General features: G+C 42.7%; 1 protein-coding gene across 1 annotated transcript in view; it reads right to left on the minus strand.

Moving 5' to 3' along the window:
- Positions 1-2,870: 2,870 nt before the first annotated feature.
- HSD17B2 (hydroxysteroid 17-beta dehydrogenase 2) overlaps positions 2,871-27,354 on the minus strand; it is a 77,082-nt gene continuing 52,598 nt past the window's right edge. The window contains exons 4-5 of the mRNA XM_035024716.1: positions 6,465-6,602; positions 2,871-3,640 (exon numbers count right to left, since the gene is read on the minus strand). Of these exons, the coding sequence (XP_034880607.1) occupies positions 3,297-3,640; positions 6,465-6,602 (482 nt within the window). The 3' untranslated portion in view covers positions 2,871-3,296. The remainder of the gene's footprint in view (positions 3,641-6,464; positions 6,603-27,354) is intronic.

The raw sequence follows: 27,354 nt of genomic DNA on the forward strand, positions 1-27,354 counted from the left end.
ATTACATGTGCCTTGTATCCTGACCTTGAGCAGAAGAGCAGGACTGGGAGGATGAAATATTTTTTGCCAAGAGTCCTATTGTTGAATCACCTGTTTGTTCATCATGCTGGTCAAACTGTGGGCATATCGGGGGCTTCCCTCTGCCATTAACTCTTACTGGTTTCTTATGGTAAACCAGGAACACCAATACTGGGCAGACATGGTCAGGGCATGGAGGTGTTTTGTATGTAATACTTGTCACTCTTGTTTTCTGAGAAACTATATGTATTGTGCTAAAAATGAAATATGTTTGGGGGCACCTGGCTGGCTCAGTGGGTAGAGCATATGACTCTTGATCTTTTTTTTTTTTTTTTAAGATTTTATTTATTTGACAGAGAGAGAGATAGCGAGAGCAGGAACACAAGCAGGGGGAGTGGGAGAGGGAGAAGCAGGCTTCCCGCCGAGCAGGGAGCCCGATGTGGGACTCGATCCCAGGACCCTGGGATCATGACCTGAGCCGAAGGCAGACGCTTAACGACTGAGCCACCCAGGCGCCCATGACTCTTGATCTTGGGGTTGTGAGTTCAAGCCCCATGTTGGGCATGGAGCCTACCTTTAAAAAAAAAAAGAAAAGAAACATGTTTAAATGCTTTTCGATACTTTCAGATTACAATCTCTGCTGCTTTAAAACAGGGTCTTCCCAATGAACGTGCAGTGGCATGCAAGATTCTCCCCCCTTCTCCTTCTCTTGCCCTCAGATTCTGGGTTCCTAAAGGCTGGTGTATTTGCACAGCACCGAGGATGTGACGTTGTCTCTTACTCACTGGCCTCCCTTGGATTTCTCATCCTCACTTCAGCCCCCAGCCCAAGGCTGTTTACCAAGTGGGCTCTGCTGCAACACACCCCCACCTGCCCCAAGGGCATCCAGATACTTCATTCTTAGCTCTATTCCCTATGGTCTGCAGGAGCTTCAGTGACTTTTCCAGACATCCCCACATCCACCCAGACCCAAGGGAGTCAAGACGGGAGTGGTGGGAAGAGGTTTTCAGTCTTTCTCTGGCTAAATAGACAACCTTGTGGTATAATTCCCTCCCAGGTAACCCCAAGGCAGGGTGGAAGCCCTTCTCCAGTTAGGAACTTCTCAGATCTGGGATTCTCAGCCCCTCTGGGTCTGTATCCAGCACCTTCTCCCCATGCCTCATGGAGTTTTCATCAGAACAGAAAGTAGGTCCCACACTGGTTTCCTAAAGGCTGGTGTATTTGCCCAGCACTACTCAGCCTGGTGTCTCCACCTCCCTCCCACTAAACCCAAAGAGCTTTCCCCCTCCTTTTGTGGCCAACGTGCTTACTCTGTGGCCTAGAGCAGGGGTTCTCAGACATGGGTGTGCATCACCTGGAGGGTTCGGTACAACACAGGTTGCTGGACCCACCCCCAGAATTTCTGATTCAATGGATGTTGTCAGTAGAATAAAGGTCCCTAGTAATGATCATAGTACATGAATCCCCAGGAACATGTGAGTATGTGACCTCATGTGGCAAAAGGGACTTTGCAGATGCGATTAAATTAAAGATCTTAAGATAAGGAGATTATTCTGGATTATGTGTGGGCCCAGTGCCATCACAAGGCTCCTTATAAAAAGGAAGCAGAGTCGGAGGAGAGGAGACCACAGGAGCAGAAGTTGGAGTGATGCAGCCACGAGCAAAGGAATACAGGAGACCTGGAAGCTGGAAGAGGCAGCAAATGAATTCACCCCTAGAGCCTCCGGAAGGAATGAAGTTTTGCTGACAACTTGATTTTGGCTCCCTGTAGGAGCCATTTCAGAATTCTGACTTCCTGAACTGTAAAATAGTAAGTGTATATTTTTAAACTGCTAAGTTTTTCATAATTTGTTTACAGGAGCCATCATAAGAACCTAAAATATGATTGCGTTGGCCCCTGAGAATCTGCATTTCTAATCGATGCTCAGGTGTTGGTGATGCTGCGGTCCAGGGATCACTTTGAGGACCACTGCTTTATAGTGAAACACATAATCCTCAGTCCTCCTCCAAATTCTGGTTACACAAACCCTTTGCTCTCTCAAGATCTGAAGCATGCAAATGAAAGCTTTGGCCTTGACAACTCTCATCTCCAAAAAGTACCTATTCTGGAAATCAATGGTTAAAGCTTGAATTTTTTTTTTTTTTTCTTTTCTTTCTGTTCTGTCGTAAAGCAATGATGGAGAACTACGGGTCAGTTGGCATGACTAGCCATTAAAACTCTATCATATTAATAATATCATAACTATCTATCTCACCACCTTATTATTTATTCTTTTCTTTTGGGGGAAAATGCGGAACATCATCAGTTTATCTATTCTCCTAAAATCTCCATGAGGTTGGAAAATAGAAAAATAACCTGCACATTCTAGAAAGGAAATGGGACAAAGAGATGTTTGCAATGTCTGGACCTCTGCTTCCCTCATGTCAAGCTGCTGTTTTTTTCTAGTTCCTTTTATATGCCCCCTGTTCACCAGCTCCTCCCTTTTTGCCTCCCCCAGGTGAACTTGACCCCGCCTCTCTTGGTATCTGACCTTGCTCCCTTTGGCTGGCTTCTCCAGGTAAAGATGTTGGCTTTTCCATCCTGGGATGCTCAGATGGAGGTGACAGTGATGGTTACTATGGACACCAAACCAGCCACTCACATGCCCTGGGTTTGCCAAAAGGGCTCTGGGGCCCTTCTTGAGATGGGAGACCTCATCCTCTTATCTCCAGGCCTCCAGGGAGAGGAAGGGAGAGGAGGTGCGTGGAGCACTGATTACACACTGGAATCAATACCTTGTATACAGTAGGTACAGCAGGCTATCAATTCATGGTGAGAAAAACTCCACTTGACTCTGGTCCTTGCCAGTTCCTCCTCTCTTTTCCCTTCCCTACCTCATTTTCCCCATCGTCTCTTTCTCTTCCTCCTCTCCTGACAGGCAGTGGAGTCCAACTCCACTGGAGTCAATTCTAACTGCCTTTTGCTAGCTGTGTGACAATGAACCAGCAACCTACCCTCTCTGATCCTTAATTCCCTTACCTGTTCAGTAGGGGTGGAGATACCTACCTTGGTTCTCTGATGAGAACTAGATGAGAGAATATCTGAAATGTATCCGTGCAGAGCAGGCACTCGATTAACATCATTTCTACCCACTAGCCTTTTCACCACTAAGACCTAGTCAATCAGCAGAATTCACAGGGAATGCAAGGTAGGAAACCACAACTTTAATGGGAAGTTCAAGTTTCCCTTTCGTTCCAAGACATTTCCCACGTATTTGCCCATGTGGCTTATTCTTCAGTTAGGCCTGTTTAATTAGCGCCCTGGGCAAGCCCCCTCCAAAGTTATGCAATTTTTTGCTAAAATAATCAAATATGCCAGTAGGACTAAAGGAAACAAAGCAGATCAACGAATAAGCCATTGCGCCCGGTGCATAAAAGGCAAAGGGGCTCTTAGCAGACACAGCATGTCGGATGTCCAGGAGCACAGGGGACATATCTGTGCTGGCCTTCATGTTGATCAACTTAAGATAATTCCGCTGCTCGAGGATATAGTCCTGGCCATAGTCTTCCTGAACGTCAGAGGTAAGGTGGTCCAAGAGGTCCTTCTCCTGCTTGCTCCACACTTCACTGGTGCCTGCGATATCTGTGATGCAAGAAGAAGGGGGGCTCAGATACTGGGGAGGCCAGATCGGGCATGTCCAACCCCTACCAGGGAAGCAGGCCCTTGTGAATTGGCTTCTGTTGGGAAGGAGGGGCGTTCCCAAACACCTTTTTATTTAAATGTGCTTTAAGTGGTATTTAATATATTTTTTTGACATACATACAGAAAAGTTCACATAGGACTGGGTTTCCACAAACTAAATAGCCCACTCAACCAGCAGCAGAACAAGAAGGCAAACCAGCCTGGAAGCCCCCACTCCCAGCCCCCTTCCCAGGAGCCACTGTCCCAAGTTAACAGAATAGAGCAGTTTTGCCTGGATTTGGACATTATGTAAATGGAATCACGTATTACGCTGTGAGATTCATCCATGTACTGTGTGGTCATTCCTGTCAGTGCAGTTTTCCATTGTATAAATATGTCATACATTATTTGTCCATTATACTGTGATGGGTATTTGGGTTGTTTCCAATTCGGGATTCTTACAAATAGTGCTGCCACAAACATTCTATTACATCCATTTCATGATAATTATATACAATATAAAATGTAACATATACAATATAATATACATGCATATATATGCATACCCATATATAAATCTATATATAATTTCTTTTAAAGATTTTATTTATTTATTTGAGAGAATGAGAGGGGGGAGGGTCAGAGGGAGAAGCAGACCCCCTGCTGAGCAAGGAGCCCGATATGGGACTCGATCCCGGGACTCCAAGATCATGACCTGAGCTGAAGGCAGTCGCTTAACCAACTGAGCCAGGCGCCCCACATCTATATATAATTTTTAATATAGAAGTGATACCTATTTCTAGGTATAAAATTAAATATACAATGTTGACTATCATCTTATCTATCTAATAAATATAATTTTAAACAATACATAATAAATATACATTTAAATATACATTTAAATTTTAACATATAAATTATATGTGATTAAATATATAAACATTTAATATAGAAGCAATGGTTGCTTATCATATATAACTTAATTATATATATTTACTTTAAAATATAGTAGCAATGCCTGCTCATTACATAAAATAAAGTAAATAATAAGATGTATATGTTTTTAAAATTAATCTCCCCTAAGGTAACTTACAGTTTTGTGTGTCCTTCTATATTCCCTCCTTGTTCATACAAACATATATACGCATAGAAGGCTTTGGTTTAACTTTATATTATCAGGAACAAACAAAAACCAAAAAGGGGGCGCCTGGGTGGCTCAGTTGGTTAAGCGACTGCCTTCGGCTCAGGTCATGATCCTGGAGTCCCGGGATCAGGTCCTGCATCGGGCTCCTTGCTCCGCAGGGAGCCTGCTTCTCCCTCTGACCCTCCCCCCTCTCATGTGCTCTCTGTCTCTCTCATTCTCTCTGTCTCAGATAAATAAATAAAATCTTAAAAAAAAAAAAAAAAAAAAAAAAAAAGGATCACACTATACAGTGTTTTCCAAAGATATGATTGCTTGCTTAGTAATAAATCACAGACCTGCCTCTGATAGTCAAGCTACAGATTTAAAACAGAGCAGCGGAAATTTCCCATTGAACAGCTTTTAGGCAACCACTTCTCTATCAAAGGACTTTGCAGTCATTCCTAGGTTTCGACATTTCAGTGATGCTGCATAAATAGCCTTGCACAATGCATCCTTTTGTATTTTACTGTCGTTACGTCTGCAGGCAGCTCCCACAGTGTGGTTAGCTGGTCAAAAGGCACTGGCATTTTGAATTTTAATACCTTCTGCCAGATTACTTTCCAGAAAGGATGCAGCACCCCATGCTCCCTCCTGCAAAGTGTGTGATCGCTCCAGGGATGGCTGTGAGATGAGCCTGGGTTTACTAGCTTGGGTGACTCCAGGATATCAGGTCTGTGGGGAAGCCTGGTTGTGAAACGTAAGCCAGTGACATCCAATTATACCCACAGAAATGCAAACGGATTTGCTCAGTTCTTTTCATGAAGGCACAAGACCACATGTAAAGAAATGATTACCCTGACAATTACTCTAGAGGTTTCTGGGTCTGGAACAGCATGTTGTGTGACCTATGTTCCTCCAGCTAACTCTCCCCCAGTCTCTGCTTTCTCAGGCTGAGGGATTCCTTTTCTTCTCCACTTCCTCCCTCTCTAAACACCTCATGGACTTTCTAACTACTTCTGTGGGTACTCTGTGCAGAGACCCCAAAGCTCTCTTTAGTGGTAACAAAGCCACCAGATTTCTGTCAACTTTCATCTGCCACTTTTGACACCCACAAACCCATCCCCTGCCACTTTGGGGCCATACACAATGAATCTTTTAGGGTGACCTGGACCTAAAGCCCATCTCGGACTCATACCACCTCTGTGGCTCTTAACCTCTCTGAGCCTCAGTTTTCTTCCTACCCCCCGCCCCCCACCGCACTCCTGGGTGGGATGTGTGACACTCCTCGGAAGCTCCCAACTGTCTTAATGTTAATGCCTTATTAAAGGGAAAAACAACCTGAACTTGACAATGGCGAGGCCTCCAGTATCTTGGAGGTCCTCTTTCGTATATGAAAATCCTTTTGAAACCTCCCTTTTCCTTACCTCCCCCAACTCCCAAGTATATAATCAACCACCCCTCACAATCCTGGTACAGCAGCTCTCTCTGCCCACGGGTCCTGTCCCGTGCTTTAATAAAAACATGTTTTTGCCCCAAAGATGTCTCAAGAATTCTTTCATGGCCATTGGCTCCAGACCCCACTCCACCAAACTTCACCTACATTCCAAAACCACATCCAAAGGACCTTCAGCATCCCTGGGGCTCTTAGGCTTAGACACCTACTCGTCCTGAAGCCTCCAGGCTGGATGACAGAGACTTTAATTCCCCATTTGGAAAGCTCCTGTCTCATGACTGCTGAGAACATGGTCAGAGCCGCCTTGGATGAGCTATAGGCTGCCAGCTTTTCCATTGGGACCTCTCCTGTGGGAATGAGAGAAAAAAAATATCAGGTCTGATGTTTTCATTTGTTCATCCACTAAGTGTTTAAACAGGACCTACTGCATGCCAGGAACTGGTATCAGTGGTGACTAAGGCAGAAAAGGGGCAGGTAAGGGGCTTCTGTACCCAGGTTAGTGCCTGTTCTTGGTCACAACCATGACCCGGCTTCCCTTGCTTCTGCCGTCCATGACGGCTCCATCACAGCTGGTCCAATGACAAACCAAGTGTAAAGGTCAATCTGTCCTGGTTTCTAAGCTAAATGTAATTCAGGTGAGTTAAAGAGGATCTGCCCCAGCCTCTGACCTTCTCAGTTCAACCAACCACTATTCTGAGGTTCTGGGTGGACATATCTGGAGCACCTGTAGTTGAACAAATTGGATCTAATACTTGTCAAAACAAGGAGTAATGCACACCATAGGGAACTGTGGGGCACCTTTGTATGAGGGAGTGAGAAAGGGCTTATTCTAGGAGGGCCACCTAGGGCGGGGGGGAATGCTCTTTATTGCACCTGGACCACACTTTGCTTAGAAGCTGGGAGAAACTGATCCTTCATCCGGGTCTATTGTTGGACCACATGTGCAGGAGCAAGGGGAGCCAGAGAAGTCAAGTGACCTTAATGGAATAAGAGTCTCTACAGATGTAATTAAAGTACGGATCTCAAGATGAGACCATCCCAGATCAGGATGGGCCCTAAATTCAATAATGGGTTTTCTTGTAAGAGACCGAAAACAAAACACACAGAGAACCAGGGGAACAGACCACGGGAGGGTGGAAGCAGAGATGGGAGGGATGCTGCCACAAGCCAAGGACTGCCTGGAGGCACCCAAAGCTGGATGAATCAAAAAGACATTCTTCCCTAGAGTCTTTAGAGGGAGTTGACCCTGGCGACACCTTAATTTTAGACTTCTGGTCTCCAGAACTGTGATAGAACAAATTCTTGTTGTTTTAAGCCACTGTAATTTGTTACAGCGGCCCTAGGAAATGAATACGGATGTGTTCCTGGTGTTCTTTTCTGGAAGACACCGAGATTGGGGAGGGCTGAAGACAGTGAAGCCTCACAGAACTCAGGGGACTTCATGGGGAACCCAGGGTGAGTGGACCATGACATGAGGGCTCCCAGCTTTGGCCAAGATTTCTCTAGTCAAAGAAGCAAGCACTGGGTGAATGGCTAAACAAACTCAGACACAGCCATGCAATGGAATACAACTCAGCCATTTTAAAAAGTTCATTGAAAGGAACGAACTTGAGGGGCGCCTGGCTGGTTCAGTCGGTGGAGCATGCAGCTCTGGATCTTGTGAGTTTGCACCCTGTGTTGAGTGTAGAGATTACTTAACAATTTTTTAAAACAAAAAGGAATAAACTTGATACACACAACCGCATAGATGAGTCTCAAAATAATTACGGTGAATGAAAGAGCCAGACAAAAAATAGTATGAACTGTATGATTCCATATATTTAAAATTCTAGAAAATGCAAACCGATCTATAGTGATATAAACAGATCAGTGGTTACCTGCAATGGGGTGGGGGAAGGATTAGAAAGGGGGACAAGGAAGCTTTTGGGGATGATGGACAAGTTCACTATCTTAATTGTGGTGATGGTTTCCTGGGTACATACATATGTCTAAACTTACCAAATTGTGCACTTTAAAGATTTTATTTTAGAAAGAGAGTGTGCATGAGCTGGGGGAGGGGCAGAGGAAGAGAAGCAGACTCCCTCCTGAGCACCGAGCCTAATGTGGAGCTCGATCTGATGAACCTGAGATCGTGACCTGAGCTGAAACCAAGAGTCAGATGTTTAACCAACTGAGCCACCCAGGAGCCCCACAAATTGTGTTAAGTATGAACAGTTTATTGTATGTCAATTATAACTCAATTTTTTAAGGAAAGGGAAGGGAAGGGAAGGGAAAGGAAAAGGGAAAGGGAAAGGGAAGGAAAGGGAAGGGAAAGGGAAAGGAAGAGAAGGGAAGGAAGAAAACACCACCACCTGGCTTCCAGAGACCATAGACACATCAAGAAATGCCAAAGATGATTTCATCGTTATTTTTCTCTGCCTAAATCCCCCAGGACATTTGCACAACTATCTCTGCATGGGTGGAAGACTTCCTGCGTTCCCTGCTCTTAACCTTTCCAGGCATCCCTCTCCCCCTTGCTTTCCCAGCCTTCAGCGATTTCTCAGCAAACCAAACATGGGTCCAGTTTCCTACATGTGCTTGTCTTTGTTCTTCTGACTTCACAACTTTGCAAATGATTCCTTTCCCCTGCCAGAGTCTCTTTTTTTCTTCTAATTGGGTATGTTTCATCCATGGGAGAACATCTTCCTAGCCCTGAGTTCCCTTGGCCTGCATCCTACCTCTATCCCCAAATTAAAGATGTCAGTGTATTTGAGACCACAAAATATGGCTCATACTCACATCTAATATTTACTAAGGATCATTTATCAAGGTATACTTAAGTCATCACCTTATGGTCTGTAATGTGTAGGACAAACCACTGTTTTTTGATAGGCTTTCCACTACATCTTCCTAGACCCCTATAAAACACTGAATTCATTTCTGCACACAAAGAAAGCATGACTGCAATGACCATGATCTGGTTTCTTAAAGAACAGTCTTAGTAGAGACATTAACTATTTCCATGCCTTAAATTTGATTATCTAGCCTTGATCTCAAAGCATAGAATGCAATTAAAAGGAAAATGGGGGGGGGGGAGGAGCAAGATGGCGGAGGAGTAGGAGACCTGGATTTCGTCTCCTCTCAGGAATTCAGCTGGAGAGGGATCAAACCATTCTGAACACCTACAAACTCAACAGGAGATCGAAGAAAAGAATAGTAACAACTGTTTGAACAGAAAAGCGACTACTTTCTGGAAGGTAGGACGTGCGGAGAAGTGAATCCGAGGCGATATTCGGGAGGATAGACGGCGGGGGAGGGGGCCGTCCGCCGCTCCTGGCAAGTGATAGAGCTGCGGAGCACAGAATCGGAACTTTTAAAAGTCTGCTCCGCCGAGGGACGTCACTCTGGTGGCTAAGCGGGGGGTGGAACCCTCCGGGACAGGGTGGTCTCAGGACCCTCGGGGTCACAGAAAGACCGGGGGTGCCTGAGTGTGGCAGAGCCCCCAGGTAACGGAGCAGGGAAGCCGGCTGCAGAGGCGGAGCCCAGGCGCGGGCTCTCAGCTCGGGGTTGCCCTAAACTGTGATCCGCGACACAGTCGGGCCACTGCTCCTCCAGCAGGGACCCGACAAGCGGCAGATCCGGGGAGACTCACCTTCCTCCCCCGGGAGGAGCCACGCGGGAGCGCACCGCAGGGATCTGCTGGGTTTGGAGACTCCACCCTGCGTCGGGTGCCGGAGATAGAAACGCGTGGTCACAGGCCGGGTGAGCACGGAGTGCAGCCGGAGATCGGGGAGCCAGGAGTGACTGACGGCTTTTCTCTGGGGGCTCACTGAGGAGCGGGGCCCCGAATTCTCGGCTCCCCCGGGGCGGAGATTGGGAGGCCGCCATTTTCACCCTCCGCCTCCAAAGCTGTACGGAAAGCTCGCAGGGAACAAAAGCCGCGGAGAGCAAACGCGAGCAGATGACTTAGCCGGGAGGGGGCAAGGGCGGGGCAATTCCGCCTCCAGCAGAGACATTTGGAAACCACGGCAACAGGCCCCTCCCCAGGAGATCAGCGAGAACCGCCAGCCAAGACCAAGTTTACCGATCAATGAGAACAGCAGAACTCCAGCGCTAGGGGAATACTGCACATAGAATTCATGGCTTTTTTACCATGATTCTTTAGTCTTTCAAAGTTAATTTTTTTTAACTTTTTTTTTCTTTTTCCCTTTTTCAACCAACATCTTATCAATCCCTTTTTTAAAAAACATTTTTATTTTTAATTTTTAGAGTCATATTCTATCCCTTCATACCTTATTTTTGACATATATATATAAGTTGTTCTCTCTTTAAAATTTTGAGATACAGTTTCTTCTAACAGATCAAAATATACCCTAAATCTCGAGTGTATGGCTTTATTCTAGTCTCCTGCCTGATCACATTCTCTCCCTTTCTTTTTCTTTTTTTTAAATCCTCTTCTTTTTTCAACCAACTTCTTATCTTATCAATTCCTTTTATAAAATCTTTTATGATTTTCATCTTTACAGTCATATTCCATCCCTTCATTGTATTAACCCTTATTTTTGTACATATATAAGTTTTTCTTTCTTTAAAAATTTGGGAGGCACTTTCTTCTAACAGACCAAAATACACCCAAAATCCAGTGTGTGGCACTGATCTATGCACCAGCCTGATCATATTTGATCATATTCTGTTTTTTTGTTGTTTTGTTCTGTTTTTGTTTGTTTTTATCTTTTTCTTTTTCTTTTTTTTCTCTTTCCCTTTCTTTTCCCCCTGCTTCAGGTCTTTTCTGATTTGTTTAGAGTATATTTTCTGGGGACGTTTTTACCCTGTTAGCATTTTGTTCTCTCATTAATCTATTCTCTGGACAAAATGACAAGACGGAAAAAATCACCTCAACAAAAAGAACAAGAGGCAGTACCAACTGCCAGGGACCTACTCAATACGGACATTAGTACGATGTCGGAACTAGAGTTCAGAATGATGATTTTTAAAGATACTAGCTGGGCTTGAAAAAAGCATAGAAGTTATTAGAGAAACCCTTTCTGGAGAAATAAAAGAACTAAAATCTAACAAAGTCAAAATCAAAAAGGCTATTAATGAAGTGCAATCAAAAATGGAGTCTCAAACTGCTAGGATAAATGAGGCAGAAGAGAATTAGTGATATAGAAGACCAGATGATGGAAAATAAAGAAGCTGAGAAAAAGAGAGATAAACAATTACTGGATCACAAGGGCAGAATTCGAGAGATAAGCAATATCATAACATGAAACAACATTAGAATAATTGGGATCCCAGAAGAAGAAGAAAGAGAGAGGGGGGCAGAAGGTATATTGGAGCAAATTATAGCAGAGAACTTCCCTAATTTGGGGAAGGAAACAGGCATCAAAATCCAGGAGGCACAGAGAACCCCTCTCAAAGTCAATAAAAATAGGTCAACACCCCAACATCTAATAGTAAAATTTACGAGTCTCAGAGACAAAGAGAAAATCCTGAAAGCAGCTCAGGAGAAGAGATATGTAACCTACAATGATAGAAACATTAGATTGGCAACAGACCTATCCACAGAGACCTGGCAGGCCAGAAAGGACGGGCAGGATATATTCAGAGCCCTAAATGAGAAAAATATGCAGCCAAGAATACTATATCCAGCTAGGCTGTCATTGAAAATAGAAGGAGAGATAAAAAGCTTCCAGGACAAACAAAAATTAAAGTAATTTGCAAACACGAAACCAGCCCTACAAGAAATATTGAAAGGGGTCCTCTAAGCAAAGAGAGAGCCTAAAAGCAACATAGACCAGAAAGGAACACAGACAATATACAGTAACAGTCACCTTACAGGCAATACAATGGCACTAAATTCCTATCTTTCAATAGTTACCCTGAATGTAAATGGACTAAATGCCCCAATCAAAAGACACAGGCTATCAGATTGGATAAAAAAACAAGACCATTGATATGCTGTCTGCAAGAGACTCATTTCAGACCCAAAGACACCCCCCAGATTGAAAGTGAGGGTGTGGAAAACCATTTACCATACTAATGGACACCAAAAGAAAGCTGGGGTAGCAATACTTATATCAGACAAATTAGAGTTTAAATCAAAGACTGTAATAAGAGATGAGGAAGGACACTATATCCTACTTAAAGGGTCTATCCAACAAGAAGATCTAACAGTTGTAAATATCTATGCCCCTAACATGGGAGCAGCCAATTATATAAGCCAATTAATAACAAAAGCAAAGAAACACATCGACAACAATACAATAATAGTGGGGGACTTTAACACCCCCCTCACTGAAATGGACAGATCATCTAAGCAAAAGATCAACAAGGAAATAAAGACTTTAAATGACACACTGGACCAAATGGACTTCACAGATATATTCAGAACATTCCATCCCAAAGCAACAGAATACACATTCTTCTCTAGTGCCCATGGAACATTCTCCAGAATAGATCACAACCTAGGTCACAAATCATGTCTCAACTCGTACCAAAAGATTGGGATCATTCCCTGCACATTTTCAGACCACAATGCTTTGAAACTAGAACTCAATCACAAGAGGAAAGTCGGAAAGAACTCCAATACATGGAGGCTAAAGAGCATCCTACTAAAGAATGAATGGGTCAACCAGGAAATTAAAGAAGAATTTATAAAGTTCATGGAAACAAATGAATATGAAAACACAACTATTAAAAATCTTTGGGATGCAGCAAAGGCAGTCCTAAGAGGAAAGTATATAGCAATACAAGGCTTTCTCAAGAAACAAGAAAGGTCTCAAATACACAACCTAACCCTGCACCTAAAAGAGCTGGAGAAAAAACAGCAAATAAATCCTAAACACAGCAGGAGAAGAGAAATAATAAAGATCAGAGCAGAAATCAATGAAATAGAAACCAAAAGAACAGTAGAACAGATCAACAAAACTAGGAGCTGGTTCTTTGAAAGAATTAACAAGATTGATAAACCCCTGGCCAGACTTATCAAAAAGAAAAGAGAAATGACCCAAATCAACAAAATCATGATTGAAAGAGGAGAGATCACACCAACACCAAAGAAATACAAACAATTATAAGAACATATTATGAGCAACTCTATGCCAGCAAATTAGATAGCCTGGAAGAAATGGATGCATTGCTAGAGATGTACCAACTACCAAAACTGGACCAGGAAGAAATAGAAAACCTGAACAGACCTATAACCACTAAGGAAATTGAAGCAGTCATCAAAAATCTCCCAACAAACAAAAGCCCAGGGCCAGATGGCTTCCCAGGGGAATTCTACCAAACATTTCAAGAAGAATTAATACCTATTCTTCTGAAACTGTTCCAAAAAATAGAAATGGAAGGAAAACATCCAAACTAATTTTATGAGGCCACCATTACCTTGATCCCCAAACCAGATAAAGACCCCATCAAAAAGAATTACAGACCAATATCCCTGATGAACATGGATGCAAAAATTCTCACCAAAATACTAGCCAATAGGATCCAACAGTACATTAAAAGGATTATTCACCACGACCAAGTGGGATTTATCCCTGGGCTGCAAGGTTGGTTCAACATCCACAAATCAATCAACGTGATACAATACATTAATAAAAGAAAGAACAAGAATCATATGATCCTCTCAATAGATGCAGAAAAAGCATTTCACAAAGTACAGCATCCTTTCTTGATCAAAACTCTTCAGAGTATAGGGATAGAGGGTACATACCTCAATATCATAAAAGCCATCTATGAAAAACCCACAGCGAATATCATTCTCAATGGGGAAAAACTGAGAGCTTTCCCCCTAAGGTCAGGCATGCGGCAGGGATGTCACCTCACCAGTGCTATTCAACATAATATTAGAAGTCCTAGCCACAGCAATCAGACAACAAAAAGAAATCAAAGGCATCCAAATCGGCAAAGAAGAAGTCAAACTCTCACTCTTTGCAGATGATATGATACTTTATGTGGAAAACCCAAAAGACTCCACCCCAGAACTGCTAGAACTCATACAGGAATTCAGTAAAGTGGCAGGATATAAAATCAAAGCACAGAAATCGGTGGCATTCCTATACACAACAACAAGACAGAAGAAAGAGAGATTAAGGAGTCCATCCCATTTACAATCGCACCCAAAACCATGAGATACCTAGGAATAAATCTAACCAAAGAGGCAAAGGATCTGTACTCAGAAAACTATAAAATACTCATGAAAGAAATTGAGGAAGACAGAAGAAAATGGAAAAACATTCCATGCTCATGGATTGGAAGAACAAATATTGTGAAGATGTCAACGCTACCTAGAGCAATCTACACATTCAATGCAATCCCCATCAAAATACCATCCACTTTTTTCAAAGAAATGGAACAAATCATCCTAACATTTGTATGGAACCAGAAAAGACCCCGAATAGCCAGAGGAATGTTGAAAAAGAAAAGCAAAGCTGGCGGCATCACAATTCCGGACTTCCAGCTCTATTACAAAACTGTCATCATCAAGACAGTGTGGTACTAGCACAAAAACAGGCACATAGATCAATGGAACAGAATAGAAAGCCCAGAAATGGACCCTCAACTCTATGGTCAACTAATCTTCAACAAAGTAGGAATGAATGTCCAATGGAAAAAGACAGTCTCTTCAACAAATGGTGTTGGGAAAATTGGACAGCCACATGCAGAAGAATGAAACTGGACCATTTCCTTACACCACACACAAAAATAGACTCCAAATGGTTGAAAGACCTCAATGTGAGACAGGAGTCCATTAAAATCCTAAAGGAGAATACAGGCAGCAACCTCTTCGACCTCAGCCGCAACAACTTCTTCCTAGAAACATCGCCAAAGGCAAGGGAAGCAAGGGCAAAAATGAACTATTGGGACTTCATCAAGATAAAAAGCTTTTGCACAGCAAAAGAAACAGTCAACAACTGACAGAATGGGAGAAGATATTTGCAAATGACATATCAGATAAAGGGCTAGCATCCAAAATCTATAAAGAACTTCTTAAACTCAACACCCAAAGAACAAATGATCCAATCAAGAAATGGGCAGAAGACATGAACATTTTTCCAAAGAAGACATCCAAATGGCCAACAGACACATGAAAAAGTGCTGCTCAACATCGCTTGGCATCAGGGAAATCCAAATCAAAACCTCAATGAGATACCACCTCACACCAGTCAGAATGGCTAAAGTTAACAAGTCAGGAACGACGGATGTTGGCGGGGATGCGGAGAAAGGGGAACCCTCCTACACTGTTGGTGGGAATGCAAGCTGGTGCAACCACTTTGGAAAACAGTATGGAGGTTCCTCAAAAAGTTGAAAATAGAGCTCCCATAGGATCCAGCAATTGCACTACGGGGTATTTACCCCAAAGATACAAATGTAGGGATCCAAAGGGGTACGTGCACCCCAATGTTTATAGTAGCAATGTCCACAATAGCCAAACTGTGGAAAGAGCCAAGATGTCCATCAACAGATGAATGGATAAAGGAGATGTAGTATATATATACAATGGAATATTATGCAGCCATCAAAAGGAATGAGATCTTGCCATTTGCAATGACGTGGGTGGAACTGGAGGGTGTTATGCTGAGCGAAATAAGTCAATCAGAGAAAGGCATGTATCATATGACCTCACTGATATGAGGAATTCTTAATCTCAGGAAACAAACTGAGGGTTGCTGGAGTGGGGGGTGGGTGGGAGGGAGGGGGTGGCTGGGGGATAGACACTGCGGAGGGTATGTGCTATGGTGAGTGCTGTGAATTGTGCAAGACTGTTGAATCACAGGTCTGTACCTCTGAAACAAATAATGCAATATATGTTAAAAAAAAGAAAAAGTAAAAGAAGAAGATAGCAGGAGGGGAAGAATGAATGGGGGGAAATCGGAGGGGGAGACGAACCATGAGAGACGATGGACTCTGAAAAACAAACTGAGGGTTCTAGAGGGGAGGGGGGTGGGAGGATGGGTTAGCCTGGTGATGGGTATTGAGGAGGGCACATTCTGTATGGAGCACTGGGTGTTATGCACAAACCATGAATCATGGAACACTACATCAAAAACTAATGATGTAATGTATGGTGATTAACATAACAATAAAAACGTTTTCTAAAAAGGAAAATGAACGTGAAAATGTATGGAACGAAATACACACAGGTACAGGTCAAGTTGGGAAAATCTGAATAACACTGGTGGATTATCATTATTAGTATGCTGCTTATAATATTGTACTATAGTTTTGCAAAATTTAACCATTGGAGGAAACAGGGTAAAGGGTACATAAGATCTCTATTCTTTCTTAAAACTTTAGGTAAATCTACGATGACCTCAAAAATTTCAATAAAAAAAGAGCATAACATCTGCACCCTTGTGTTCACTGCAGCATTATTTACAACGGCCAAGACATGGGAAAAACCTAAGTGTCCATCAGTGGAGGAATGGATAAAGAAAACTTAGTATATATATGCAATGGAATATTATTCAACCGTTAAAAATTAGGAAGGAAATCCTGCCATCTGCACCAACATGGATAGACTTTGAGGATCTTGAGGGCCTTGAGGGCATTATGCTAAGTGAAATAAGTCAGAAAGAAAAGAAATACTGTGTGATCTCACTTTATAGATACAGGGAATGGGTTGATGGTTACCAGAGGTGAAGGGTGGGGTGAAATGGGTGAAGGTCAAAGAGTACAAACTTCCAGTTATAACATAGGTAAGTTCCAGGGATATAATGTACAACATAGTGACAGTTAATGATACCGTATTATACATTTGAAAATTTGCTAAGAGAGTAAATCTTAAAAGTTTTCATCATAAGAAAAAGAAATTGTATCTATGTGAGGTGATGGATGGTAACTAACCTTTTGTGGTAATCATTTTGCAATATACACATATATCAGTATATTATGTACCTTAAACTAATACAAGGTTACATGTCAACTATATCTCAATAAAACTGGTGGGGGGGATGGGAAGAGCATAGGCATTGAAGAAGAGAGACCTAGAATAATTCAATTATCATCCTTATTCTTACATGATTATTAAAACTTTGGTCTGGCTCACATAATTTCGTTTTGGGAAATACTCGTCCTTACCCCCTTGTTTTTGTAGGAAGACTATTGATTAATGGTTCTGTCTTCCTCATTGAAAGGGGCAGACTGGCCCACCACAATACTCCATTCCCTGGACCAGGAGATTGGGTTGGGGCTGAGCATGTGATCTCAATTGAGCCAGAGTCCTGAGGGTGGTGGAAGGGAGATGACCTTATTGTTTATTCCTGGCTATGTGAGTATGATAATGGTGGAAAACTGGAACTCCCAGGGGTCATTTCTGCTACCACATTGGAGAAGGTAAGCAAAGGAAAGCAGAGGAGCAAGAAAGGGAGAGCAGAAGTTGTTAGGTGGGGGGTTGTGAAGGGAAACAGGAAGAGGAGGTGGGGGGAAGAGCTATGATGAACCCATCTTACAACTTAGTTCTAGTCAGTGGGTGAGCTAATTAATTCCTTTTCCCTCTTCTGTTTTAGTTTGAGGATTGACCCTGTCACTTAAAAGAAAGAGTCCTGAGGCTTAACTGAGGAAATTTCATTATAGCATCTGGCATCAAACACTAGACTCTGGGGGAGACAGAGGGGAAAAAAAAAAAAAAAACCCATTAAACTCTGGTTCCTGCCTTGCCTCAGATAACCAGCTGATTTTTCTTTTTTTTTTTTTTAACATAGGCTCCACACCCAGCATGGAGCCCAACCCAGGGCTTGAACTCACACCCCTGAGATCAAGAACTCCACCCTTAACTGACGGAGTCACCCAGGTACCCCCAGCCGATTCTTTTTAAAGTTTTAGTTTCACAAAATGTTGAGAGTTCCAAACCCAGCTTTTTCCTTTTACTGGTGAGAAAGGCCCAAGAAGTTAAAGCAACATGTTCTAATTTGCAACCCAGTTTGCAGAGTTACACCCATCTCACTTCTCCACAATTTTACAGGAGAGCCTGTAATTTTATAGGAGAGCCTGGCTGGCTACCATGTCGGTTAGCAGAGGGCCGTGGTAAAGAGCCGATTTTGGACCCAATGCTGCCTAGGTTCAAATCCCAGCTCTGCCATTGATGAGTAAAATCAATTAAAATCAGGAAAGTCATTTTATGTTTATGTATCTCTGTTTTTTTATCTGTAAATTGAGAATAACGATAGTATATGCATCACAGAGCTGTTGTGAAGGTCAAACATATTAATATATTAGCATAGTGCCTGGCACAAAGTAAGCTCCTTGTAAGAGCTTTCTTGTGTTAGGGCTACTTGAGATTTTCAGAATTTTTCAATAGCCCAAAAGGATCCATATGTCTGGTGTTTCTTAGAATAGTAAGCGCACCTGTTTCAGGCTCTCCCAGCAGTACTTGTTTATGTGGATTTCTGGGACCTATCCTAGACCTACTGAATCAGAATCTGCAAATGAAACCAATCCAAGTGATTCTTCTGAATACTAAGGCTTGAACTATTACCTTAGGGTTTTGGTCACGTATTTCTGAATATGTGCTTTCAGGGTGACATACTGTGTTACAGATGATAAGACAGGTGGTAAGAATTCATCATATCCCATATTACCAAACTACACAGAAAACATGCTTTGGACCAAACGGTTAAGACACATTTGTCTTTTGTATGATATCGAACCCTGTGAAGTTGCCATTATTAGACCATTTCTGCCCTACAAAATGGCAGTTCTGTAAGGTTCAACCTCATAGATTCAACCTTGCTGTTAACGTTTCCTAGTAGTGTCTAAGATTCCTGGGGGCATAAGATGAAGTAAGTGCAGATGTCCGAGTCTTGCTGACCGAGATCCTCACAGGATCTCAGAGCATGCTGCCTTCCTGACTTTATGCACCCCTTCATTGCCTGTCCAATTAGATTTGTAATTTCTGTTTTTGCTCCATTCAGGTTAAAATCCTATTGCCAGAAGGCAGCAAGGCAAGAATGTGGTAAGTTTATTTCCATTTCTAAGGGAAAACTTGACTTCCAAAATAGAGGGCTTATCTATGGGGACGCAAGAGAACTCGTGAGGAACATACAAGCCTGGGTAAACGTGTGGGTTATAGCTTTAATGACCATACAGAGTACTGATGTAATTCCAAGAAGGCTAAGTCTTAGAAATCTACATACTCATCCACTAGCTGACATTAAATAAAACCAGAATGCCCAGACAGACGAATATACACTTTGTGCTTATTTTTAAATTTTGTTTTTAAATTCCAGATCTGTGGTATATAACTCAGCACAGTAGAATCACCTTGGGAACATTAAAACACAGCAAAACAAAAAACATAAACAAAAAACTTAATGCCCAGGCCCTACCCTAGAACAATGAAATAAGACAATTCTGGCAGTGGGACCTGAACATCAGTATTTAAATAAAACTCTGAAGGTGATTTTAATGTGAGGACAGTTTTTCTGAGTCAGTGGTTCTCAATGTCGGTGAGTATCAGAATCACCTGGGGAACTAATGAAGCACCCAGAGGTCAAGGTCCTTCAAGGAGAAACGAGCCTCGGCTTTTGTGGTGTTCCCACATTCCCTGGGTGAACCTGATTTACTCCTGTGACCCCAAATTTTGAGACCCTCTGTTAATTGTTTTAGAGCGATAGTTTTCATACTTAGTAGCTATTGGAATTGCCTGGGGAACTTTAAAAAAAAATCTATTCCTCCCCCCACCTTCCCATGTGATTTAATTGGTTTGTGGTTCATCATAGGCACTAGAATGTTTAAGAAGCTCCCCCAGGTGATTCTACTGTGCAGACAGTGTTGTTAAACACTTATAGAGAACATTGCTGAAATTTTTCCATATATTTCTATCCTCTGGACATGTAAAAGCTCATACCAGCTTGAGATCTGAAAAAAAAACCTAATCTCTGATTTGGCTGTAGAAGGTGCATATGATCTCAGAGGTTGGATAGAGACCAGACAGTGTTTACCCTTGATCTAAATCTCACAGATGTGAGGGGTAAGATATGTTGTGTTTTGGGAACTGGGATTAAAGAAACTTTCTAATGCTGTGCTGGAAGAAGGGGAGTTTTTGTGAGCTGTGTAAGCCTGGATCAAAATATATTCCTTTCAAATTAGTTGAGTGAAAGCCAGTCTCAAAAGGTTGCATATTGTATGGTTTCATTTATATGACATTCTTGAAATAAAATTACAGAGATGGAGAACAGATTCATGGTTGTCGGGGTTGGGAATGGGGTGAGGGAGTGGATGTGGCTATAAAGGGGTATCTTGGAGGATCCCTGTGATGGAACCCTTCTGTGTCTTGATTCTGTCAGTAGTTAAGGAAGCCCACACATAAGTGAGTGCAGATATAACTGGTGAAATCTGAGTAATTCTGTGCACTGCAGCAATGTCCTTTACATGGTTTTTAAAATTTAAATTTGGGGCGCCTGGGTGGCTCAGTCGTTAGGCGTCTGCCTTCAGCTCGGGGCATGGTCCCGGGGTCCTGGGATCGAGCCCCGCATCGGGCACCCTGCTCTGTGGGAAGCCTGCTTCTCCCTCTTCTACTCCCCCTGCTTGTGTTCCCTCTCTCGCTGTGTCTCCCTCTGTCAAATAAATAAATAAAATCTTTTTAAAAAATTAAATTTAATTTAAATTTAAATTCAATTTAATTAACATATACTGTATTATTAGTTTCAGAGGTAGAATACAGAACCCAGTGCTCATTTCATCAATTGCCCTCCTTAATACGAATCACCCAGTTACCCCATCCCCCACCTCCCCCCTCCGGCAGCCATGTTTGTTTCCTGGAGTTAAGAGTCTCTCATGGTTTGTCTCCCTCTCTGTTTTTGTCTTATTTTATTTTTCCTTCCCTTCCCCTATGTTCATCTATTTTGTTTCTTAAATTCCACATGAGGGAAATCATATGGTATTTGTTTTTCTCTGACTTATTTTGCTTAGCATAATACCCTCTAGTTCCATCCACATCATTGCAAACACACACACACACACACACACCCCACATCTTCTTTATCCACTCATTGTCGATAGACATCTGGGCTCTTTCCATACTTCGGCTGTTGTGGACATTGCTGCTATAACCACTGGGGTGCAGGTGCTCCTTCGAATCACTGTTTGTATCCTTTGGATAAATACTTAGTAGTGCAATTGCTGTGTCGTAGGGTAGCTCTATTTTCCACTTTTTCAGGAACCTCCATACTGTTTTCCAGAGTGGCTGCACCACATTACGTGGTTTTGATACTCCATGGTTATGCAAGATGTTATTAGGGGAGGTGGGGTGAAGGGTAAAGAGAACTTCCTTGTACATATCCTTGCAACTTCCTGTGAATCTATAGTTATTTCCAAATAAAAGTTTAAAAAATACATACTCCCTTTAAGACAGGCTTAACAAGGGAGAATTGCCTAGCTCCCATGTAGGTCTTTGGCTGAATAAAGGTCCATAAAGTCTCCTAAAATTTTGGTAAATAAAACAAAAAATCTAAGTTTTTGAAGTTTGTCATTGGAGGCCAAAAAGTAAGGCCTGGCTTATTTGAAATTTTAAAAGATGAGAAATCCTCCTGGACAAGCTAGAGCTTTAGAAACATCTGCCAAGGGTGCAACCACATTTAAAGTGACAGTATACTTCTTTCCTGATGAGGGAGCAGAAGGCACGCTGAGGACAAAGCACAAGCTGACACCCCACAAATCCCACCCCCACTACTCCTGGGTGGGATGTGTGACATTCCTCCAGGAAGCTCCCAACTGTCTTAATGTTAATGCCTTACTAAAGGTAAAAACAACCTGAACTTGACAATGGCAAGGCCTCCAGTATCTTGGAGGTCCTCTTTCATATATGAAAATCCTTTTGAAACCTCCCTTTTCCTTACCTCCCCCAACTCCCAAGTATATAATCAACCACCCCTCACAATCCTGGTGCAGCAGCTCTCTCTGCCCTTGGGTCCTGTCCCTGTGCTTTAATAAAAACATGTTTTTGCCCCAAAGATGTCTCAAGAATTCTTTCATGGCCATTGGCTCCAGACCCCACTCCACCAAACTTCACCTACATTCCAAAACTGTATCATTTCTCACTCTATCCCACACATACCCCCATCACAGATGTGGCTAATGTAAAAACAAAACTGCACTTAGCGCAGTACTTGCTTAGGACATACCAAAATTGAATGTTAGGTTTCCCCACAACAGATTCTAAGTAGCCAATTCCAATAAAATACTTGGGGTGACTTACTTACCCAGTCACCAATGGGATTTATTTTAACCAACCACGTACAGACCTATAGACTCTTTCTGACGTGGGAAACAAAGGCAGAAGAAATGTAGATAAAATTAAACGTGCTTATAACTTGCAGCTCATCGACAAATGCTTTAGGCAGGTGGAGTATAAGGTTCTTCCAGGAAACACCTGACGGTCTTAATGGGAAAAACAACCTTAGCTTGACACTGGTCAGGCCTCCAGTATCCCAGGAGTCTTCTTTAGCATATGAAAATCCTTTTGGAACTTCCCTTTGTCTTTACTTCCCCCAACCCCAAAGTATATAATCAATTGCTCCTCACAGTAGCTCTTTCTGTTCATGGGTCCAGTCCCCGTGTTTTACTAAAACCACCTTTTTACATCGAAGATGTCTCAAGAATTCTTTCTTGGCTGTCCACTCCAGACCCCAACACTACTCCAAATCACATCGTTTCCATCCTCTCTCCTAACTGCAAACTTTCTATCCTTACTTAGTGTAGCCACCATGACTATAGCGTCCCACCCTTTCTCCAGAAGATTCCACATTCTACCACCTAGTTTTTCTGTCTCAGGGAAATATTCAGTGACTTTGTTCCCTGGCAAGTGAATAAACTCAGCGTTCATGTTGTTGAATCTGTTGATGTAGTTTTGGAATACAGGTGGGGTTTGGTGGGGTGAGAAGGTTGTTCTTCCCTCTAGTAAGGCATTAACATTAAGACAGTTGGGAGCTTCCTGGAGGAATGTCACACACATTCCACCCGGGACAGGTTGGGGGGAGGTTGCAGGATGTCAGCTTGTGCTTTGTCTTCAGTTAGCCTTCTGCTCCTTCATCACTGTTGGTCATGGACTAAAAATGAGGGAAACTTGAAGTTACAATTTTGGAGCTTTCAAAAGAATAGTGTCGACCCCCTCTCTCTCTCTGTGCTGAGGCATGGACTTTTCCTGACTCTCTTGGTATGGCATAAGCAGTAAGTTAGTAACATATTCTAAGGTTCTACCGGCCAAATGGCCCTGATGTCCCTTGAGATAACACGGGACCTCAAAAACTCTTCAGCACTGTCTGATCACTACCTACCTGATCCTCTCTTTTCTACCTAAAGCTAGCATATCGGTACATAGGAATTATGGGAGTCAAAGGGTTTTGCAAGTGGATGCCCCAGCAGGGGACAGAAATATTGCAACCTTTCAGCCTGAGGCTGTTGATACTGTGATTTATAATAAGAGATATATATTTGGCCCATTTCTAGCACAGAGCTCCTAAAACCCTTGGAATTTCCTAAGTGATGACCCCAGCAGATGTCTTTTGTTATGTTAATAATGAATGACAAGAACTCACCTAAGGGCGGGGACTGGTTGCCAAGGGAACCAACCAGGTGATTCAAGGGGCAGAACTTTCAGTCCTTCCTCAACCCCCCAGCTCCTGGGAGGGGAGAGGGGCTGGAGATTGAGGTCAATCATCAATGGCCAAAAGATTTAATTACTAGTGCCCAAGTAATGAAGCCTCCATAAACACCTAAAAGGAAGAGGTTTGGAGAGTTTCCAGGCTGGTGAAAACATAGATTCAGAGAGTATGGAAGCTCCCTGGCCTTTCCCTATGCCTTGTCCTATGTATCTCTTCATCTGGCTGGTGATTTGTAGCCTCTAATATTCTGTGTAATAAACTGGTAATCCAGTAAGTAAGCAGGTTTCCTGAGTTCTATGAGCAGCTCTAACAAATTAATTGAACCCAAGGAGAAGGTCCCTGGAACCTTCCTTCTATAGCTGGTGGGTCCAGAAGCAGAGGTGACAAACTGGCATCTGAAGTAGGGAGTTGGGGGGATGTCTTGTAGGACTGAGACCTTAACCTGTAGGATCTGATGTTATCCAGGTAGATATTGGCAGAATTGAGTTAAATTACAGGACTCCACAGTGGAATTGGGACACATTTATAGGGTGACAAAAAGAAAAACCATAGGCCCAAAATGGAGTCACTTATGCTAGGCCACATCACCCAATGAGGCTTAATACCTAACCTAATTACATTTTGAACCTCCTACAGAAATATAGTCTTAACTGGGTCAGTCAGGAGTTTTCTGGTCAACACCAATGAGTAATCTGTCACGAGGGCCCTCTCCATTCCCCCACCACCACCCCCAAAGGAAGATGAAGTCTTGAATAGACCCTCTGCTCTTCCCCCTAAGGGAAAGTGAATTTATCTGAAACAGTCCTTTCTTTTGCTAATAATCTCCGTGCCCCACTCTCCTTCCTATAAAAACCTTCCGTTTTGTACAACTCCTCAGATTTCCCCTTTACTTGCTAGATGGGGTGCTGCCTAATTCATGAATCAGTTAATAAAGCCAATTAGGTCTTAGAAATTTGCTCTGTTGAATTTTTGTTCTTTAACAAGGGGTCCCAAAGTCCCATGCCCACAGCAGCTGTCTCATTCTCTAATACCTTCCTAAGCCAGAACTCTGATGACCTTGTTTTAGGAAAATGTAATGCGGGCTCCCAGCCAGTTTCTCCTTCCTCCAAGGTCATCTGGAGTCAACTCAAGTAACAAAGTCCATTCCTTTATTGAGCTTTTCCAAGCTGAAAATACAGACTAAGCACGTGGCCCCAAGAGAAGCAGGTTTGCTAATCTCCTTTAGGCATGGTTCACAGAAATTTGAGACTAATAGCATTTGGTTGTTCCTTGTAATACGACAGTCCCTGGGGATGTGACAAACCATTTGAATATCAAAGTCAAAGTCTGGGACCTTGTCATTCAAAGTGTGCTTGGGAGCCAGGAGCAGCCCTTGGAAGCTGTTAGAAGTGCAAATCCTCAGGTCCCACTCCAGTGCTATTGAATCAGAAATCTGGGGGGTGGGCACAATTTTTTTTCTTATTGTGGTAAAATGCATATAAAATTCTCCATATAACCTTTTTAAGGTACACAATTCAGTGGCATTTAGTATATTCACAATACCATACAACCATCACTGCTATCTAGCTCATTCTCATTGTCTCAAAAGAAAAACCTATAACCATTAGGGGCACAGCTGGTTAAGCATCTGGCTCTTGATTTCAGCTCAGGTAGTGATCTCGGGGTCTTAATCTCAGGGTCATGAGTTTGAGCCCTGGGACAAGCGCGCATAAAGCCCCCTGTCCAGCCCGGAGTCAGGCTCCACACTCAGCCCTGAATCTGCTTAAGTTTCTCTCTCCCTCCCCCTCTGCCCCTCCCTGCCATACTCATCTGCTCGCTTGCTCTCTCTCAAATAAATAAATAATCGAGAGAGAGAGGGAGAGAGAAAGAAGGGAGGGAGGAAGGAAGGGAGGGAGGGAGGGAGGAAGAGAGAAAACAACCCTGTAGCCATTAAGCAGTCCCTTCTTATTCCGTCCTCCCGCCCCTGACAAAGGCTAATATGCTCTCCATCTCTCTGGATTTGCCTCTTTTAGACACTTCATATAAATAGGATCATCCAATATGTGGCTTTTTGTGTCTGGTTTCTGTCACTTACCATAATCTTTCCAAGGTTCATTCATTCTGTACCATGTATCAGTGCTTCATTCATTTTTATGGATTAATAATATCCCATTGTATGAATAGATGACGTTTTGCTTATCATTTCATTAGTTAATGAACATTTGGGTTGTTTCCACCTCTATTATGAATCATGAATGCTATAAACAACCATGTGCAAGTTTTTGTTTGAACACCTGTTTTCTGTTCTCTTGAGTATATGTAGGAATTGAATTGCTGGGTCATATGGTAATTCTATGTTTAAGTCGTTATGGAACTGCCAAGTGTTTCCATAGAGGCTGGGCCGTTTTATGCTCCCATCAGAACTCATGAGTGTTCCAATGTCTGCACACCCTTGCCATCAAGTGTTGTTTTCTGGGTTTTGTTTTGTTTTGTTTTTTGTAGCCATCCTAGTGGATATGAAATGCTATCTCACTGTAGTTTTGATTTCCCGCAGTTGTTTTTAACTAGCCCTCCTGGTGATTCTAATGCATCGGAAACTTGAAAAAGTTGTCCAGGGACCAATAGCATCCACTCAGAAGCTAGTTTTAGAAATGCAGAGTCTTAGACCAATTAAGACTGTTCAGTCAAATTCTGCATTTTAATAAGATCCCCAGGTGATCTTTGAGAAGCACTGGTGAAGGAGACATCCCTAATTGCTAACACTTCCTAATCATCTTTTAAATTTGCTAGAGTGAGGGTCTGTGTTTTTAATGCCCCATTTATCTAGTTTATTCTTGTTGGACAGTCTGGAAAAGCGAGAGGAACACAGAACTTGGAGTAAAACAGGCAAACCCAGGTTCCACCACTGACTCTTGCTCACGGGCTGGATGACCCCAGGCTAGTGTGCTTGATCTAGAAAAGGAATTAATATCTGCATCCTGCACCCATTAGAGTTAAATGACTTAGCCATGTGTAAGCATCTAATACAACTCAGCGCCAAGGAGTTCACTCAATCTGGTTCTACCTCCTCCCCTCCCTACACTAGCCCTGGTTATCTTATGAGAGTTTTAGGGAAGCAAATCTCAGCTTTGGCCTTCTGTCACATCAATGAGCCTCTGAGGGACTGGCTAAATGATTTGCCAGATGATTTCCTTAAGGCAGCCAGCTTGGCAAGAAGTTTAGGATTGATCCCACAGTCAACTTCCCTGGACTAAGTAGGACCTTGCTCAAGGCTGGAACTGTGAATTCTATGGGATACTTACAATTTATAGACTTGTAAGAATCTCTAGGGCCACTTACTTTTGGTGTAAAGTAATTTTAATGCATTTTCAATAGCTCGGTGGGGTGGGCACCTATTACTGTCTCTCAGTAGAGAAGTCCCTTTTACTAGGGTACTTTCTCTGCACCAGTAGCTAATTCTTTCTAAGCACTCAGAACCCACAGTGTGTTTAAATCTCCAGCCAAGACCAGAGGTTCTCGACACACACACACA

This window comes from Mirounga leonina, unplaced genomic scaffold (assembly GCF_011800145.1).
Source record: "Mirounga leonina isolate KUSES-001 unplaced genomic scaffold, KU_Mleo_1.0 Mir_180, whole genome shotgun sequence".
In the NCBI taxonomy this organism is placed as follows: domain Eukaryota; kingdom Metazoa; phylum Chordata; class Mammalia; order Carnivora; family Phocidae; genus Mirounga; species Mirounga leonina.